This window comes from Magallana gigas, chromosome 10 (assembly GCF_963853765.1).
Source record: "Magallana gigas chromosome 10, xbMagGiga1.1, whole genome shotgun sequence".
Taxonomy (NCBI): Eukaryota; Metazoa; Mollusca; class Bivalvia; order Ostreida; family Ostreidae; genus Magallana; species Magallana gigas.
In genome coordinates, this window is record NC_088862.1 from 33,739,689 (window position 1) to 33,757,600 (window position 17,912).

General features: G+C 35.2%; 3 protein-coding genes across 11 annotated transcripts in view; 2 read left to right on the top strand and 1 right to left on the bottom strand.

The window, feature by feature from the left end:
* The first annotated feature begins 1,693 nt into the window (after positions 1-1,693).
* Positions 1,694-4,354, top strand: LOC105340500 (nuclease EXOG, mitochondrial). The gene is made up of 5 exons (XM_020072299.3): positions 1,694-1,884; positions 2,155-2,301; positions 2,866-3,005; positions 3,524-3,718; positions 4,049-4,354. Exons 1-5 carry the CDS (start codon positions 1,752-1,754, stop codon positions 4,313-4,315), a joined length of 882 nt encoding a protein of 293 aa, XP_019927858.3. The 5' UTR covers positions 1,694-1,751; the 3' UTR covers positions 4,316-4,354.
* An 832-nt stretch (positions 4,355-5,186) lies between these two features.
* The window catches only part of LOC105340499 (ankyrin and armadillo repeat-containing protein), a 29,240-nt gene continuing 16,514 nt past the window's right edge, over positions 5,187-17,912 (bottom strand). For 5 of the 8 annotated variants that reach the window (XM_034454556.2, XM_066073161.1, XM_066073159.1 and 2 more), the window contains exons 16-23: positions 11,983-12,133; positions 11,278-11,431; positions 10,571-10,732; positions 10,089-10,318; positions 9,474-9,632; positions 8,776-9,200; positions 8,376-8,422; positions 5,187-7,951 (exon numbers count right to left, since the gene is read on the bottom strand). In XM_034454556.2, the coding sequence (XP_034310447.2) occupies positions 7,665-7,951; positions 8,376-8,422; positions 8,776-9,200; positions 9,474-9,632; positions 10,089-10,318; positions 10,571-10,732; positions 11,278-11,431; positions 11,983-12,133 (1,615 nt within the window). In that variant the 3' untranslated portion in view covers positions 5,187-7,664. The remainder of the gene's footprint in view (positions 7,952-8,375; positions 8,423-8,775; positions 9,201-9,473; positions 9,633-10,088; positions 10,319-10,570; positions 10,733-11,277; positions 11,432-11,982; positions 12,134-17,912) is intronic. The other 3 variants (XM_066073162.1, XM_066073160.1, XM_066073163.1) reach the window with 2 other exon arrangements.
* Positions 13,865-17,484, top strand: LOC105340453 (uncharacterized). 2 transcript variants are annotated; one of them, XM_066073166.1, is made up of 3 exons: positions 13,865-14,097; positions 14,244-16,068; positions 16,444-17,484. In XM_066073166.1, exon 2 carries the CDS (start codon positions 14,254-14,256, stop codon positions 15,517-15,519), a length of 1,266 nt encoding a protein of 421 aa, XP_065929238.1. In that variant the 5' UTR covers positions 13,865-14,097; positions 14,244-14,253; the 3' UTR covers positions 15,520-16,068; positions 16,444-17,484. The 2 variants fall into 2 exon arrangements, with proteins under 2 accessions (XP_065929238.1, XP_011444796.3); XM_011446494.4 differs by having other exon boundaries at positions 13,866-14,134.

The window sequence follows — 17,912 nt, forward strand, 5'->3', positions numbered from 1 at the left end:
ATGCGCCAATTGTTTTGTTTTTGAACACGATGGAATGGTTACCGTAAGAAGTTGGTATACCTCACTATCAATAGAAGAATAGGCCATCCAGCAAAAGGAAAAAATAGCGGTAATATGTATGTATGATTCTTTATAAAGCGGAATAATGTGTTGGCACTCAAGTCTTCCACAAAGAAACAGTTTTTAGTTTCCCTCTCGATTCCTCCAAATATCCACACATCGTCTACTCCATTTCCTGGGTGGTATTTACGTTTTCCAAAATGTGCACTTATCAATCTCCACTGTTCGACCGGGTTCCTCGAATTTTTCATTGTCTAATCTCAAAACTGATAAACACACTTCCCTTGAGAAATTCTTCCAGTCAACAACAGTGTGCCTTAGCAAGTAACGGGACTGTCTAAGGATTAGGTCCGGCACATATGTATGTGATGCAAGTTCAAAAGGATAACTATAGCATATTCAGTGTTTAGAAATAATTATATCTAAGGAATAAGGAATCTTTTTGTGAGTATTATGAGCTGATAATTTCGGTCGGGCGTGATCAAATCGAAGGGCTTTATGATAGATTTTATCACTCCCCGACCAAAATTATCACCTCATAATATTCAACATCTTCGTTAGCCATGCAAGGGTTATCGGTCCACTCCGCTCCGCTGTTACAATTCCGCGCCAGACTTGCAACTTTTCTTCCCGGGTGTCTGGGTTGCCATGGAGGTCCCTGAAATGTCCTTTTTGGCAGTGCTTCTCTCCCAGTACTCCCCTAGCGAAATTCTCTGCCGCTTGATTGAAGTTTGTTCCTGGTCGCTCAGAATCTGATCCCGGTCGCTCAGAATCTGGTCCTGGTCCCTCCCTGTCCGGTCCTTGTCTCTCTGGATAATCGTCTTTATTCGCAATGAAAGAGTCTAAGATGAATGCATGTAATTTATTGTAGATTGTAATTTAATGTAGCAGAAAAAAACTCGTTTTAGTTAGCACCACAATAACAAAGTGTACATACATTCACATGTAATCTCTGTAAGATATCATTCTGTCATTTTTTATCATTGACGAATATATGTTTATTTATCTAAACAATGATCATATATTATGCTATTTCTCTGTTATTAAAAATCTCACGTATATCAGACTGTCACAGGTGAAATTTTAGACTGCTGGAACAAAGGAATGACATCACAGCAGTGTTTTAAGAAAGACGGACCCAATTCATTTCTACAAGAATGATTTTCATGAAAATTCTACATGAGTTCGATCAAAATCAACCAAATATGATATATAAAAATCGAATAAGATTTTTAGAAGGGACCATTTAAAAATTATTTGTATTACTTCTCTTTTTTCACTGGCTCAAATTCTCTTAACTAATTTATGTAAATGTTTATTTGAATAGCTTGAGCAAATATTTATAAAACTCACTACAAAACTTTGACATCGACTATAGAGAGTTCTGCATGTTTAAAAATGATGTTAAAAAGCGTATTTTAGCATGTTTTATTTCAAGTAATTTAAAAGTCGAATTTTTGAGGTTATAATCAATGTCTATTCTTGTTAAAAGTTTTAATAAAACGATGAATTTGAAATTATATATGGTACATGTATACATAATTATCGCATAGCCCCCTAACTCCGTCACTACCCTAACTCCGTCACTTTCAGGAAACTCCTCGCCGTTTGAAATCAAGTCTAACACTGTCATGAACGACAACTCTTTGTATTTTCAAGAACGACAAGTCATTGTCAAAACGTAAACAAAGATGTCGTTCACACGTGGGTATTTCGCGGGGACAGTTACGACACTGTTTGCTATTGGAGTTTACCAGTACTCGCGAGAATCGTCCCCACAGAGCCCCCAACAAGATAGACCCCAGCTTACAGACGATGTTAAAGGTACGAATTTTAGTTGAACGGAAGTGTACCTGCGTATTCCTGTACGTATGAAAATTTTATTGGCTAAGTGGATGTCCCTACAAACTGTTGATCTGTTGATGTGCAGCCTAAGGTAAACAAGTATTTTGATAAACACCACATAGATACACATGCACAGCGTTAGATTGATTTAAGATAAAAATATTAACACCTTAATTTCTCTTAAGCTACATGTACACTGTAGTATACGCCCATTTATAGATGAATATGCTTGTACATTGTATATTGTAGAGGAAATCAAACGGCGGATCCTAAGATATGGTGTCCCCGAGAGAGGGTGCGAGCCCCTGGTCTACACTAACCACGTGATCTCGTATGACCAGAGCAAGAAGACTCCAGTGTGGGTTGCTGAACTTATCACACAGGATACGATTCAGGGTAACTCTCTCTCTCTCTCTCTCTCTCTCTCTCTCTCTCTCTCTCTCTGTACATGTTTAATATCATAATATCATTGAACCTGTGGCAACTTATTTCATTGACAAACTATGTTTGAACAGTTCTGTGGATATTGATGTATGATCTATATGTAAACCTACATATACATATTGGGTATCTGTTTTACCTCCCCCACACTCTCTATCTATCTCTCACTCTAATGCAGAGGGCTTGAATATGTTGAATCTCTCTCTTGCTATATCTGCCTCTCTTGGAAATTACCTCTCTTCATTTCTTTAATGCAATCTAAATGTTAGAAGACAGCTTATGTTGAATCTATATCTCTCTCTCTCTCTTTCTCTCTCATGAGAGTCCATGAAATCTAATTGACTGTTTCTGAAAAAATACTTTAAGAAATAACTACTAAACCATGATAAGTACTTGCTAAATTGCAATGGTAATACAGCATATATACCATACATGTATGTGTGCATATTAAATACATGGAGCAAAAAATGATTCCCAGCTCTTTTAATTGATGCAAAGATCAATCCTTTTTAACTTTAGGAACTGCCAGTCGCAAACATTCCAATTTCATGCAAGACCCGGGCATTCCACCGCTGTTCAGTGCAGACAACTCCGATTATCGAGGCAGTGGCTGGTCTCGAGGACATATGGCTCCTGCAGGAGACAATAAATTTGACCAGGTACTGTGATATCATTTACATTTGTTGGGTTCAATTCTCTAATTGTCAGTATCCAATCAAAGTGTACCAATTTGGGAGTCAGCAAGAATTAGATTCCAGTTTCCTGAGAGCAGATCTACTGTGTATCCCGAGGCGAAACACATTGAGCATGCATTCAATGTTAGTCGGATGATTTAGAAATCAGTTCGACTCTAAAAGACTTGTATTTTTCAAAACCCTAATATATTAAGTCTGCTTTTACCAATGCAAATGTTTACCATGAACAGAAACAATGTGCTGGAAACTGGGAAAGGGACCACTGCCCCATCAGTAGCTCCAAAATAGCACGAATTGTGGATTTATAAATCCAACTCTAACCTAAGTTAATAATTTAAGATGTACAGTTATTGAAAAAATTTAGATTTGGATCTTAAAATGAGATCTGTTTAATTGTTAATTTGTAGAAACACTGGGAACAGGCTATGAAATATAAAAATTGTAAGATCTTGGAATAATTTTGTGATTTTTTATTTGGGCAGAAAGCAATGGACGACACATTTTACCTATCCAATATAGTTCCGCAAGACATTGACAATAACGCCGGTTTCTGGAACCGCTTTGAGATGTACTGTCGCGACCTGGCCAAGCGGTTCGACAGCGTCCAAGTGGTCAGTGGTCCTATGGTTCTCCCATCGACATTGAATGACAGGGGTCAGAGGGTGGTCACTCACCCGGTAACTATGATAGTTTATTATTGTCTATAAAACGTAACTTATCTGGAAAATGTTGCCATGAAGCATGATCATTCATCATTGTCCTTAAAATGGACTGAATATATATTTAAATATCATGGTGTATGAAATATTTAAGAAATAAGATGACAAATAAATGCTAAAAAAAAAGTTCACTGGGACATGAATTTGTTATCACACATGGTCTTCATGATTAACTCCTGTGAAGTGCTTTTCATAAGAGAAAATTATGTCATCAAGTTTAAAACTAGAATTAAGTTACTTTATCAATTTTTTTTTTCATCTGATTATGTTAATTACATGTACTTTTAGGTGATTGGACAAAATGAGGTGGCAGTCCCAACCCACCTCTACAAAGTCATCCTCGTGGAGGCAGATGAAAGACCCATTGCTATTGGCTGTTTTATTGTGCCCAATGAACCAATAGAAAACAAGAATTCTTTAAAGGAATTTCAAGTGACTCTTGAAGAAGTTCAGAAAAGGACTGGGGTGATTTTTTTCCCTGAATTAAAAAATAACAATGATCTACAAGGTCTGTGTACTGTAGACTCTTGTGTGTTAGGAAAGAGGCATCGGTAATTCATATTTCAGTTTAGAAAATTCTTCAACCATGATACAGTGTACCAGGTAAAAATTTGTAGATAATTTTTAAGATTACATAGAATACATGTGAACAGAGAGTATGTTTGTCAAATGTTTTTAGTTCATCGACATTTTATACACATGCACGTACCGGCAAAGAATATTAATTTTCTATATCCTCGATATATTAATTTTTTAATGAATTTGCCTTACACATATGGTATTTTACACATTGTATTTTACAATACAATATAGATATTGTCACAAGTACCAGGTATATACTACAGTGTGCTTTTCTCTTTACTCTGTGTTGACGTCATATTGAAATAGTGCAATAAATAGACTATTAATTGGTCATGATTTAAGTTGCTCTTGAATTTCATTAATAATTATTTCCTCCAGAAGCTCCAGTATTGTGTAAATTTTAAATGACTTTAATGCGCATAGAGCAATAGTTATTTGAATCAGATTCCCTGTGCGGTTTTTCGGCTGTAGACTAACAGAACTCGAATTCCCTCATTAATCTACCTTTTAAATAAGGTATAGATTTCTGAAACAAGCAAAAACTAGCATATTCTTCACAAATACAATGTATAATATTCTAGCAAATACCCGGTATACTACTTCAATATGAGAAATAAAAAACTGCCATTTTAGCCAATGGGTATGTCACCGGGTTCACAGACGTGTGTGTGACTGTCAGTCAATATATCATCTGTTACTCTACAACATTCTCTGTAGAGGAGTGAAGTTGATCATAAACACTTGGCAACCAAATATTAATCTATGATTAAATTACAAAAAAAAGGAAGAGTTGTCTTTCTTTTATAAGTCTTTTATTACAGTACATATGAAATGATTCATAACAAAGCATTAAGTGAAGGCATCAAAATATGTCTGAAATATAAGAATAAATAAAATTCACAAAAAAATCTGTGCAATAATAAAAACAATGCATATAAATTAAGTGTATCTTAAAAGAATAGCACTTTATCACAGTAGAGAAAACTAAACTTATTAATGAAATAACATACAGTACTGTAAACAATTACATGTAATGCATTCAATATAATCACAGATAATATATACATTACATACAGACTAGTTTAAAATCACATACATATATCTACATGGCATTGTATATGTAAATGGGTTACTATACAGTAAAGCTTTCAAAAAGAATGCAAACATTAATATTCATTACTCTTGAAACCTATGCAGAAAGTATTTTGACCCTGCAAACTATAATTTTCTTTAAAGATAAATCATTTAACAATTATGTATGCTAATTATGAAAAAATGTGCACATATAATTATGTTTAAAGTCTTATCATTGTCAATTAATGATCATCATATAATATCATGTTTCATGATATTTTGTTGGCCTTTAAATTAAACATTGTTTTAGAAATAGTTGAGGCAAATAAGATAAAATTCTGTGTTTCCAATTATTCCATGGCTGATATTATATCAAAATGGGCTCGCTGTGCATTATTATACACGTTGGACGATATATGATGAATACACACAGAGATCAAAATAATACAAATACATTGGTCTGTATAAAATCTATTTCATTCTTTGTATATTAAACATGATGTACGTTGAACATTAAAAAAAAAAAAACTTGATAGTGGATTGTTAGATGAAATTATATTATTAACGCTTTGATCATTGGCCCAAATGCATAATTATTTCTTTCGATATCAAGACTAGTATGAATCCAATTAAGAAATCGAAGTATAAATATGAAAAATGTGAAATTATTTAAATTTGTGGGAGCTAATTTCCATGGAATGTGGGCCCGGTACTTCAATATTCTGTGGTGATGTAATTTTGTGGATGCGTCAGTTGCCAGTTTCAGTAAGAAAACTGTGATCTTTCAGACATGTGGGGGTGGGTGGGGTTTACCCTCGATTACCACTAAAATTGAGCCACCACAAATTCTAATGATTCCAAAGTACACTGATATGAAGATGTATCTCTGCAACATTTAACACTCACTCACTCATAGCCCATGGCACAACATGTAGAAATACATGAGGTTCAATACATAATAACAATTTTAACAAACAGTGTTTAATATCATATTACTTTGGTCTAATTTCTTCAATTTATTGAATCACTGAAATTACATACAGGCATGCTTTGTATTACATTTTTGCGGGAAATACAGTATGTTTAGCAACAAATGCAGTGTTAAGCTGAAGAAAGCTGCTAGCGAGGGTCAATTGTAGCAACAGGTTTACAATATGTGTTGTAACTTGGATGTCCTTTTTAAATATAAGTAAATTAAACTTTGCATTAACTTTCAAGGTGACTGTGTTTGTGATAGTTTAATTACAAAAATTGAATATCAAATTGATTGAGAACAAAAAATTTAAATCTATTTTTGTGAACAAAAGTGTCAAAAAAAAAATCAAAATTGTGCATGCATTAAAAAATTGACTTAAGTAAAAGGTGTCTGGCTTAAACATGATGCGTACAAAAGATACAAGATGTGGCATAAAATTCCCAAGGAAACATAAAATGGATTTTCTTACATATATACACACTGAATCTGTAGCTTGGTTTGTTTTTATGTTCCCCCATTGTTTTTCCTTTTTACCACAGAATCAGGACTTGCTTTAAGTTGCGCATGTATTTAATAATCATCTGGTTTTCTTATTGTGAAATTTAGCACATTTAGTCCTGAATAAATTCTTCTAAGATTCTTAAATGCAATACAGCATTTAAATCATTCTCTAAATCAGTGTTTAAACTGACTAAAATTATGAGACATTATATTTCATTGTTTCTTGGAAACCTTATGCCATCGTAGATTGCTTACTCAATTTCTTTTCTACATTAAAACTCTGAAAATACAGAAAAAACAGGAATCTGTAAAGAATTAACAACAGACATCATCTTAAGAACTTTAAAGATATGCAATCAAAATTTTTGTATGAAGTATGAAATGCATGTGTCAGGAGTCATAATGATTGAGGGGAGCAAATTAATGAATTACATGACTGATTGCACTACTAGTATATATTACATTGTACATCTACAATATTTTAAACATATACAATTCATAAGTATTTGTTCTTGAATTCAAAATGAAAATAGAATTGTTCATTTAAGACTGCAAACAAATTTCTAAACATCTCTAGATAAATTAAATGTTAAAGTATAGTAATAATAGGAAACAGTGTCCTATTAATAGTCAATTAACTTTAATTCCTGAGACAGTGATTTCATTTAAAAAAATAATAATTTTATAGACTTATACAATTTGGGGGTATTTAACACACAGAAGTGAATTACATTTCATTTAATTCAAAAAACTCAGAGAGAAACATTTTCATCAGATTTCTTCCTTCCACGAAGATAACCGCGTTTTGAAGGTTGCATCTGGGGGTGACCGTGCCCCTTTTCTGGTGTGAGGGGAGGAGGCAGGTCGGAACAGAGAGCTGGGGTGGATCCTGAGGGGTGAGGCCGTTGAGGGGCGACTGTTGTCAGGGGTACTTACAACAACCACGCTGGGGTTAGGGGATGATCTCGGCGGCGGTCTCTTCCCCGGAGCTGATTTCGCTCGGCTTGTAGCTTGGGCGGTGGTAGCTCGACTTGTCGTACCAGTCATCGGTCTCATACCTATCAAAAAATTGATTAAACAATTAGGTCAAGATTAATAAATTAGACCAAGAAAATTTATAAGGTCAAAAAAATAATAAATTAGGTAAAAAAAAGACTTGAACCAAGAATTATAAATAACACCATCCACCCCCCCCCCCCCCCCCCCCCCCAAAAAAATATATATATAGCCCTGAAGAAATTTTTTTTTAGTTTCCAATATGGCAAAAATATTTAACATTTAACTTTGGTAAATGTGTAAGCATATTATACATGATGCAAAGGAGCTAGACTGAACAACTTTTAATAATCTTTTTTTTGTCCTTATTTTTCTGCCAGATTTCTTCTGTGCTTTTAATTTGGTAAATTATGTTTTTCTATGCAATAAACCATGTAACAGATTCAAATACAAGTGTAAACATTAAGGGAGGTAACTGTTACTTACTGTTTCTGCTGGGAGGAATTACTGGAGGTCCACCATTAATCTCAAGGCTAAAACAAAGGTCAAAGGTTACACAACCGACAAAAACAGACGAAAACAGAGGTTTTGATAACATATAGTGGGACACGTAGTCATACACACTGTTAAATGGAAATTAAATGACTTTTTGACACAAACATAAATTGTGCATAAACTCAAATAAACATGTAATGTGTTGGAGGTAGAGTAGCTTGATTAGGTGAATGATTAACATTTAGATTTTAAACACAGACCAAAATACACAGGTGCATGTTTGTGACCATGACAACAATAAATCAAAATCAGGAATTTTCGTAGAGCTATACATGTAGTTATACCGATCCAAACAGAGGAGTGCAAGCATAGACAGGAATTCAGTACAAACCATTGAGACGGCAATCCAACAATCTTTGCTCGTTTGAAATCCTGCACAAACTCCTGACTAATTTTGGCATTTTTCCCAATGTTTTCGTCGAGTTTCTTGTACAATCCAGGAGTGTTTCGACAAGCACTGAACAAAATCCTTGCAGCAGTCCTGTTGAAAGTCAAGTAACCAAGAGCAACCGCACATGCACTCCGAACTTGGTCATTCCGTGAGGAGAGTTTTTCCACTAGCACATCAATGGCGCCTGTGGTTACCATGGCATCAGGGATTCCTGCCCGCGTGTGAGCGAGACTCGATAGGAGACTCGCGGCGAGTACGATCACATTGTCCTCGGTGGAGTGGAGCTTCTCTACGAGCAGTGTGACACCGCGAGCCGTCAACATCACCTGGTCCTGGTCGACTATCACCCGTGCGAGCACCACAATCTAAAATCAAGTAACAATCAAGATGTAAATTTCAAGTACCTGAATCTGTGTTATGGTATAAAATAACCCCTCTGCTATAGACACCACAATCTAAAATCAAGTTCAAGCCTAGGCATTAGTTAGGTAAGAGCTAAAGGTATAACCTGAAATCAACCTACCGCGTATTTAATATATAGCTACTTTTTAAAGTTTCTAATTATTTATATTAATTATAAGAAAATTATTAGTTATATTAAATATGTACAACCAATAAGATGTAGTTGGAAAAGTAACCTGAAACGCTGCGTAACAGACATCATATTCTATGCTGGAGTTGAGGAAAGGTTCGAAGACAGAGTATTTTATGCCGCCTGCCTCTCGGATGGCGTACTGTTGCGGAGTATTGTTAAATGCGAAGATGGTCAGGGCCATGCCTGCTCGGAGTCGGATAGCCTGTCAAAGATTAGGAATATCATAGAGGCTACATCATCTAAAAATTCTTTTAAAAAATATTTCGTGAAAAGGTTTTTTAAGAATCATGACCCAATAAATGAATGCCAAGACCATATTTATGTTTTAGTTCATATATCTTTTTTTTTTAAATCATATATATGATAAAGCTAGGTTTTCTGGAATGATGATGATCATTTGACAAGTGAGTAGGATTAAATTTTGTAAAAGACATAGCTGAAGTGGATTTTGTCTGCTTCTTAATCACTCAAATTTTCAAGAGTAATTGACTGTCATAAAACTTGCATGCTGACATTTACACTAACAGTCAGTAACAGACTACAGGATATTAAGCAGTTTATCTTGGTAATATCATTCAAACATCACTATATTTTGACAGAGATATTTTCACTATCTATTAATTCCATCTCCCTCTGCCCAGAAAAAAAAAAAACTTGCTTCACTCTTTGACTTCAACAAATCCAGTAGCACATCAAAGTTAAATCCTGGTTCTTCTTGAAGAAGTTCCTGGTTACGAGTGTTGCTAAGGACGATGCACCCCAGTGCTATGGCAACCTCCACCTGGACCTCTTCTGAAGGAGGCTGATTTAAGTAGGTCACCAGGGTCGGGATAGCCCCTTCTTCTGCTATTTTTCTCTGTGTTACTTTGTTGTTACAATATGCAACACCTGGAAATGAACAATCAGGTTTTTCGTTAGATATTCTTTGTCAAAAGTAATATTTGTAACGTTTAAAAGAAAATAATTAAAATTGGATTTTTTGGTCACTAGTGCACCTTGATTATGAAATAAGTTCGACATCAAATGTTTGTGCATCCATTTAGTTATTTTTTATCAATAATGGAGCAAAAGATGGAAAAGGTGCTACTTGATTAAATTTTTGATCAACAGTGAAAAGTTCAGTCATTATATTGCACTGACCCACACACAGAATTCCAAGCACCTGGATGACCATGAGTATGACTTGAGGCGAGTCTTTGTGAGTCCGCAGCAGACGGACGAGTTGATTGAAAGCCTCCGTCTGAGCTAGTTTGATCTGGTTCTCGATGTTCTCTCTCCCCAAGGCTATCGACATCATGCACCCTGCAATACACACAGATCTATATGTAAGCATGTTTACCGGTACTTATTAGCCAAAAATTTTGGAACAAAGATGAACACAATTTAATGATCCATGAAGTTAGATTGTCCTTTTTTTTAATTTGATTGAATTTATTCATAAAGAACTAAATCACAAATATTCCTCAATTCGGACAGTTTGTTTAAAAACGAATTTGCTGTACAGATGAGCAGTTATTTTTAATCTTACTTTATCCTTGAAGTAAGATAATTTAAATCAAATGCAATTCTTTCATAAATTATACAGTCTAATTTCCCCCCAAATATATGTCAATTTGGACAGATCAATTAAATTGTTTGCTTGGGAACAAGAATTCAGATGAGTTTTATTTATTGGCAATCTGACCTTTACCTTTAGTTTTAATCTTATCATGTTTGCTTGACTTTATATCGACTTACTCCTATGTCTCCTTCGATAAAAAGCTACAAATGTCGTGAATGCTGGTTTTTCAAATATGACTTTGACCTTAACTGTGTATAATATAAAATGTGTATCATATAATACTGACCGACTTGCAGCAGTTTCTCAGTGTCCTCCAATAGCATGCTACAGATGTCGGGGATGCTGGTTTTCTCGGCGATGTACTTCTGCTGGGACGTGGTGCTGCCCGCCAACGCCCAGAGTGCCTTGGCCCCATGTTCCTTCACCGACACATTAAAGTTCTGTGGGGAGTGTGAAGGGAAACCAATGTATATGTCTAAATAACTAAGATGTGACTTATACGTTTATTATATACAGTTAAGAGATCTGGATGGTCTTGGGTCTTTTTTAGGTTATATTGATCTCCTTCAGATGGAGAGCACTTTAAAAAGATATGGGATAAGCATTCAAATTTTATTGCTTAATAATTAACTGTTCTTTACTAAATACAAAAAGTTCATCCTTAAAAAAAATGTTCCTTTGGAATTGCTGCCTGGAGGTTTTTAAGCCCAGGAGAAGAAGGGATTTTTTTTTCAAACTTGAAGTTTAACTAATTTAAAAATGGTAAAAAATAAAAATCTCCATGTAAAAAAAAAGTTCTTTTATTTTTTGCTAATAAAATTTTATCAGCGGGGTATGTTGATGAGGTAGGAGGCAATTCCAAACAAACAATAGATATGTTTTATTTTGGCCTAATTCATACTTTCAAAAAATCATATCTAAAAATTTATGGTGGAGCTGATGGCTATGGTGATATGTTGACCACCAAGCCTCTTCAATAATATCTGAATACCTTGAGGAGTTTTTTGAGGGCAGTGGGGGCCTTAATTCGGAGGAAGGTCTGTTGGCAGGCAAGGTTATCCTGGGCCAGCGCCTCGATGGCATTAGCACACTTCACCCGCACCGTCTCATTAGCTGTTCCATTAATTATATCCACCAAGGGCCTATAAAATACGAAAATAAATTGTATGTGTGTGTGTATATATATATATATAGATAAAAATTAAATAAGAAAACACGAAAAACGTTCAATATAGCTTAAGCGCTTTCATTTTAAAATCTTCAGAAGCTATATAATGGTAACATAGTAACGTGACGTCAAAAAACTTGAACGTTGAACGGCAATGTCTATTATGACGTCATAGCTAGATTTAGCGGAAAAAATATAATTTGCAACATAGTAGATAACATACAATTCAATACATTATTATTACAAACAGTTCAATTTGGGTTTAAAAATACGTATGAAATGTTTTTCTTTTTCTCTTCTTTGCACATTACTGTCACTCAACAGTTTGTAAAATGGAAATATTTTAAACTGTTTATTGCCGCAAGTGTCCAAATGCTCACTTAACGGTATCTGTCGATATCCCGGGGTGTTTATGTGTTGTTTGTGTACACGCACACGGGCCCGAAGTGGATTGCTTGTTTCCCCAATATAGTACTCGTTGCAGCCTGGACATGTTACAACATATAATACATTCTTTGTGTCACATGACATGTCCGTCTTTACGATGAATTCTTTTCCGCTGAAGTCGTACTTAGATCCCTCTGTAATATGGTCACAGGTCCCGCATCGTGGGTTTCTACACTTAGTAACTGTGTGTTTAGTATCAAAATGGGAAGTGCACAATATTCGTTTTAGATTTTTAGGCTGACGTCTGCTGTTAATGAAGTTCACATCTTTGTAAATTTCTTTCGTGGATTGGTCGTTGATGAGGATATTATTAAACTGATGAATTATTGGCGTAATGTTCACATTTCTTGGATTAAAAGTATGTACAAATGGAATAATATCAATATTATATAGCTTCTGAAGATTTTAAAATGAAAGCGCTTAAGCTATATTGAACGTTTTTCGTGTTTTCTTATTTAATTTTTATCTATAACTCGCCGACCACTGTGGATTTTATTGTGTTTCAATATATATATATATATATATATATATATATATATATATATATATATATATATATATATATATATATATATATATATATATATTTTTTTTTTTATAACATTTAATAGAAAATCATATTAGCAAATTTTATTCAATTCTTTCATTAAACCTCAATCAGGGGCATGAAAATTTTAATATTGTATAATCTATCAGCCTTTGAAACATGTTTCAGAAAGCTTGATATTCAAAACTGACATTCATCCACTACCAGCCAAAATAAGAACTGTTTGCTCTATCAGGTTGAATAAATAACTTTTCCAAATTTAATTGGGTTTTAATAAGTGGTATCATAAATGTAAACTTAAATGGATGCTTCATATTTGGACTGAACCTTCTTCCTCTGGTTCACAAACAATCATCCAACTACTTTTTGAGCTATACATATATATAGGTATTATTGTGCTACCTGTAATCAGATTAAAGCAGGGTTTTCCCCATGTATATTTTTCCAAGACCCCATCCACTGTAAATTCCTTATATTTTGCGAGTACTATTAATTCCGCGATCCTACTGTTTTGTATCAAATCGCGAGAATATAGATAAAATCGTGAATGCGGAACTTTTATCCTTATTTCTTATAGTTCTCAACTCTAAGAAAAATAATGGCGAGATTTTTCAATCCCCAAAGGGTGCCTCTTGCGATTTTACGTGGATATTAGTTCCTCGCGTTTAATTAGGAATCTACAGTACATAGTACACTGTACATGTATTACAAATTATTTAGCTTGTGACCTCTTGGTACAGTTCAAGATTTAAATGACCAATCTACCAAATCATCTAATTTTTATTTCTACAGTCGAAAGCTCTGGGGATTTAAATCGTGTGACGGTTCAGTGTATAAATATTTTGCCATCAGGATATGACAATAAATACAAGTCTAAAAGGGTTTAACTTAAGATTAAAGATCATGACAATTACTTGTGGTTGAGGAAGCATAGATCTACTAAGGTTTGTAAACATGTGTATAGGGCCATTTTTGAGGCAGGTAATATGAAATATACTGTAGATTTCTCTGTATATGATTTAATGAATGTTATAATAATCATACATATTTCATTGGAGTTTAATTGTCATTTTCTTGTATTGAATTCTAGATTTCTAGTGATGGACCCTCGGCTCTGTGCCCAAGATGTCCTCCGGTGTGACCAGTGTGAATCTCCATCGGTGGAGAGCCACTGTGACACTTGTCAATCAAGACTCTGTAACGACTGTGTCACCAGGGGGCGCTGCTCAGACTCCTCCTTACCTCACCAAGTGGTACCACTCAGGGAGAGAATCACTGTTCCCAGGTATCCAAAGTGTTCACAACATGCTGACAAACACTGTCAGATTCACTGTCAGAAATGTGACACTGCTGTCTGTTCCACATGCATTTCTACTGGTACACATCTCGGCCACCCCATTGTTGACATCTTAAACAAAGATGCAGGCCAGTTAGGGGCTACAGCAGCCTCACCGAATACTGCAGACAAAGAAAAGCAGAGTTCTCTTCAGTCGGAATTATCAATGGAGACATCAGAAGCAGAATCTGTGGTTCCTGTCAAACACCTTCTGGACAAGCCAAGGGTAACCTACACTTACCGTGCCAGCATTACTCGTGTTTCTGGCGTGGCCTGTTTTGGTGATGAGATTTGGACATGCGGAGATGATAAAACCATAAGCCGATTCAACTCAAGAGCTAGAGAACAGACAATGACTATCACCACAAAGTGTAAAACACTGCCCTGTGATATCACAGTGACAAAGAAGGGATATCTCGTCTTTACTGATGTTGATAAAAGAACGGTGAACATAGTGAAGAAGAAGAAAATCGAGAAGCTGATAAAGTTCAAGAAATGGCTGCCCCGCTATGTCTGCTCCACCTCTGCTGACGACCTCTTGGTTGTCATGGACCACGCTGAGTACAACACTGAACCTACAAAGGTTGTACGTTACTGCGGATCCACAGAGAAACAAGCAATTCAAGTGGATGACCGGGGCAAGCCTCTCTATTCATCTGGTGGATACCACCGTTTTATTGCAGAGTATGGAAATCTTGATATCTGTGTGTCCGACAACTGTTATGACTTTGCATGTGTGACCGTGGTTGATCAATTTGGGAAATTCCGGTTTCGCTACAAGGGTCATCCTCTCACGGACAAGAAGAGATTTAATCCTCGCGGAATTGATACCGACAGTCAAAATCGGATCTTGGTTGCGTGTGCAGACAATTTAAACATTCATATTCTGAACAAGAATGGGCAGTTCCTTGGTTACATTGATAACTGTGACCTGCAATGGCTGCATGGTCTATATGTGGACTCTAGAGACTACCTCTACGTGACTGAAGACTTGAATGGAATTGTGAAGAAAATTCAGTACACTTCTTGATTGTTTATCAATTTCTGAATCAATAATCTTGTAACTTTAATAGAAATTAAAGAAATCAAATTGATCAATGTTTCTTCCTAGTAAAATCTAAACATTAGTCTCATATCTATATATATGAGATATATATTTATATGAAATATAATTTAGTTTAAAGTAAAAATCAAAGGACTGAAAGTACTGTCTTATTTTTTTGTGACACCTTGCCTAAGAATCTCACTTGTAATTAAACTGACCATTAAATGAAGAGACCAAAACTATAACAAGTCTTTGGTATATTTAAATTCAGATCATCTATTACACGACTTACTAGCATTAAAAATTCCTTATATCTATTTAAAAATTCCCTTTCAAGCTCTGAAAGTTGGGATTTAAATCACGTGATAGCATACTCTGTGTAGAAATAGCTTTGCCTACAAAGATCCAGGGACATTTATATTACTGCATTATTTTGTATGTACCAGATCAATTTAACAGGTTCATGAGGCACTTGTATGCCGTTTGTGTTGGATACTGGATCAAAACGTGACCACTTCGATTCATAGTTCACAGGTGAGACAAGTAAATTAAATATCAGATATAAGTATGTCACTATGTGCATATCTCACAGATATAAAATGAGAGAGAGAGAGAGAGTATTTAAAAGTATTTAGAAATAAGAGAGAATGAGTTAGGAGAGAGAATGAACGAATGATTGTGTAAGAAGAGAGAGAATGCTAGAGAATAAGAAATATATGTCACAATGTTAAATGAACCTGTTGAATGATACTTTTCTAGAACACTTAGTATTTAACCATAAACTTGCAAAATGCAACCGTGAATTCTTGAGGATCTAGTTAACTGATTTGAAAGTGTTTTATTGTAATTTATTAATAATTTTTTTGATATTCATGATCATAGATAAACTGTGTGTATTGAATTCTATAGTCAGTTCATGGTCACTGGGATGGACCCACAATGCCGTGCCCAAGATGTCCTCAGGTGTGACCAGTGTGAGTCTCCATCAGTGGAGAGCCACTGTGACACCTGTCAATCAAGACTCTGTAACGACTGTGTCACCAGGGGGTGCTGTTCAGACTCTTCCAAACCTCACCAAGTGGTGCCGTACACAGAAAGCAGAAAGCTTCGGTATCCACCGTGCTCACTACACGCAGACAAACACTGTCAGCTTTACTGTCAGAACTGTGACACTGCTGTCTGTCCCAAATGCATCTCCAGTGGTACACATCGAGGGCATGAATTTGCAGACATTTTGCAAAAGAGAAACTACATTAGGAAACAGGCAGGCCTTTCCCAAATGATGGATTCAGTTGTTAAGGCAAATGAACAGTTAGGAAGTTTTTCTGAATTATCAATTGGTTCAAAAGCAGAAAAACAAGGATTCAACACTTCAGAAGCTCAGTGCTCTATTCCAGACAAAACATTGTTAGAGAAACCAAATCAGGAAAAACTTGTACAGGGCAAGTTTGGAAAATCAATACGGAACAATTCCATACATTGTCCAGATAAACCAATAGGGGACAAATCAACAGAAGAAAAATCAACGCAGGATAAACCAATACAGGAAAAACCAATGCAAGTCAAACGAAAAGAAACCAAAGCTAAGCTCACTGCCAATAAAACTGGTTCCCCTAAAGTTACTGGTTACAGTGAGGAAGTTATTCTAAGCACAAGGGGTCCACAGGACCAAGTGATAACACAGTTCAGCATCAGGGGCGCACAGCAGACCAGGAATGGGTACATGGTCTACACTGAGGAGACCCACATTGTCCACAAGCTCGGCAATCTTGGGGCCTCTTTCCAGAAGAAGTAATAGATCTCCAACTTACTAAATTTTTAGCTAAACAGCTATAATTGTATGTTTGTATTAATTAAAGATCTTGGCTAATTAAGATGCAATTTTTACAGATCAGTATGGGCATTAAAAAATATACATTCTTCTTGATGATCTCACATCATGCAAAGCAGTTAAACTATACATGAATAAAATCCAATTTATGTAGTAAAATTTTGTGTTTCTTTTTTTTAAACCAGGTTTTTTTCTTTGGTACAAAGCAACTAGTACTAGTTCAATAAAGGCTTTCACTCTTGCAGAATCAACAGTGATTGCCATAGACCCTTCAAGATCAATCAAAAATAATTAAATTGATAGTCATTGCTGAATCAACCCCTGTCCAGTGTTAAATTACTTAGTAAAATAATCAAGTAGAACGTCTTAATTATAAGTCTGCTTGGAATTTTAAGGAGGCTGTTAACTATCAGATCTATCTTAATTCATAAATTTTATATATTACAATTTTCATATCCATAAACTATCATTTTGTTACAGAAAATTCTTAATATTTTAGTTTTAAAATTTGAATATTTTCATGTATCTTTATAATAAGCTCTCTTTC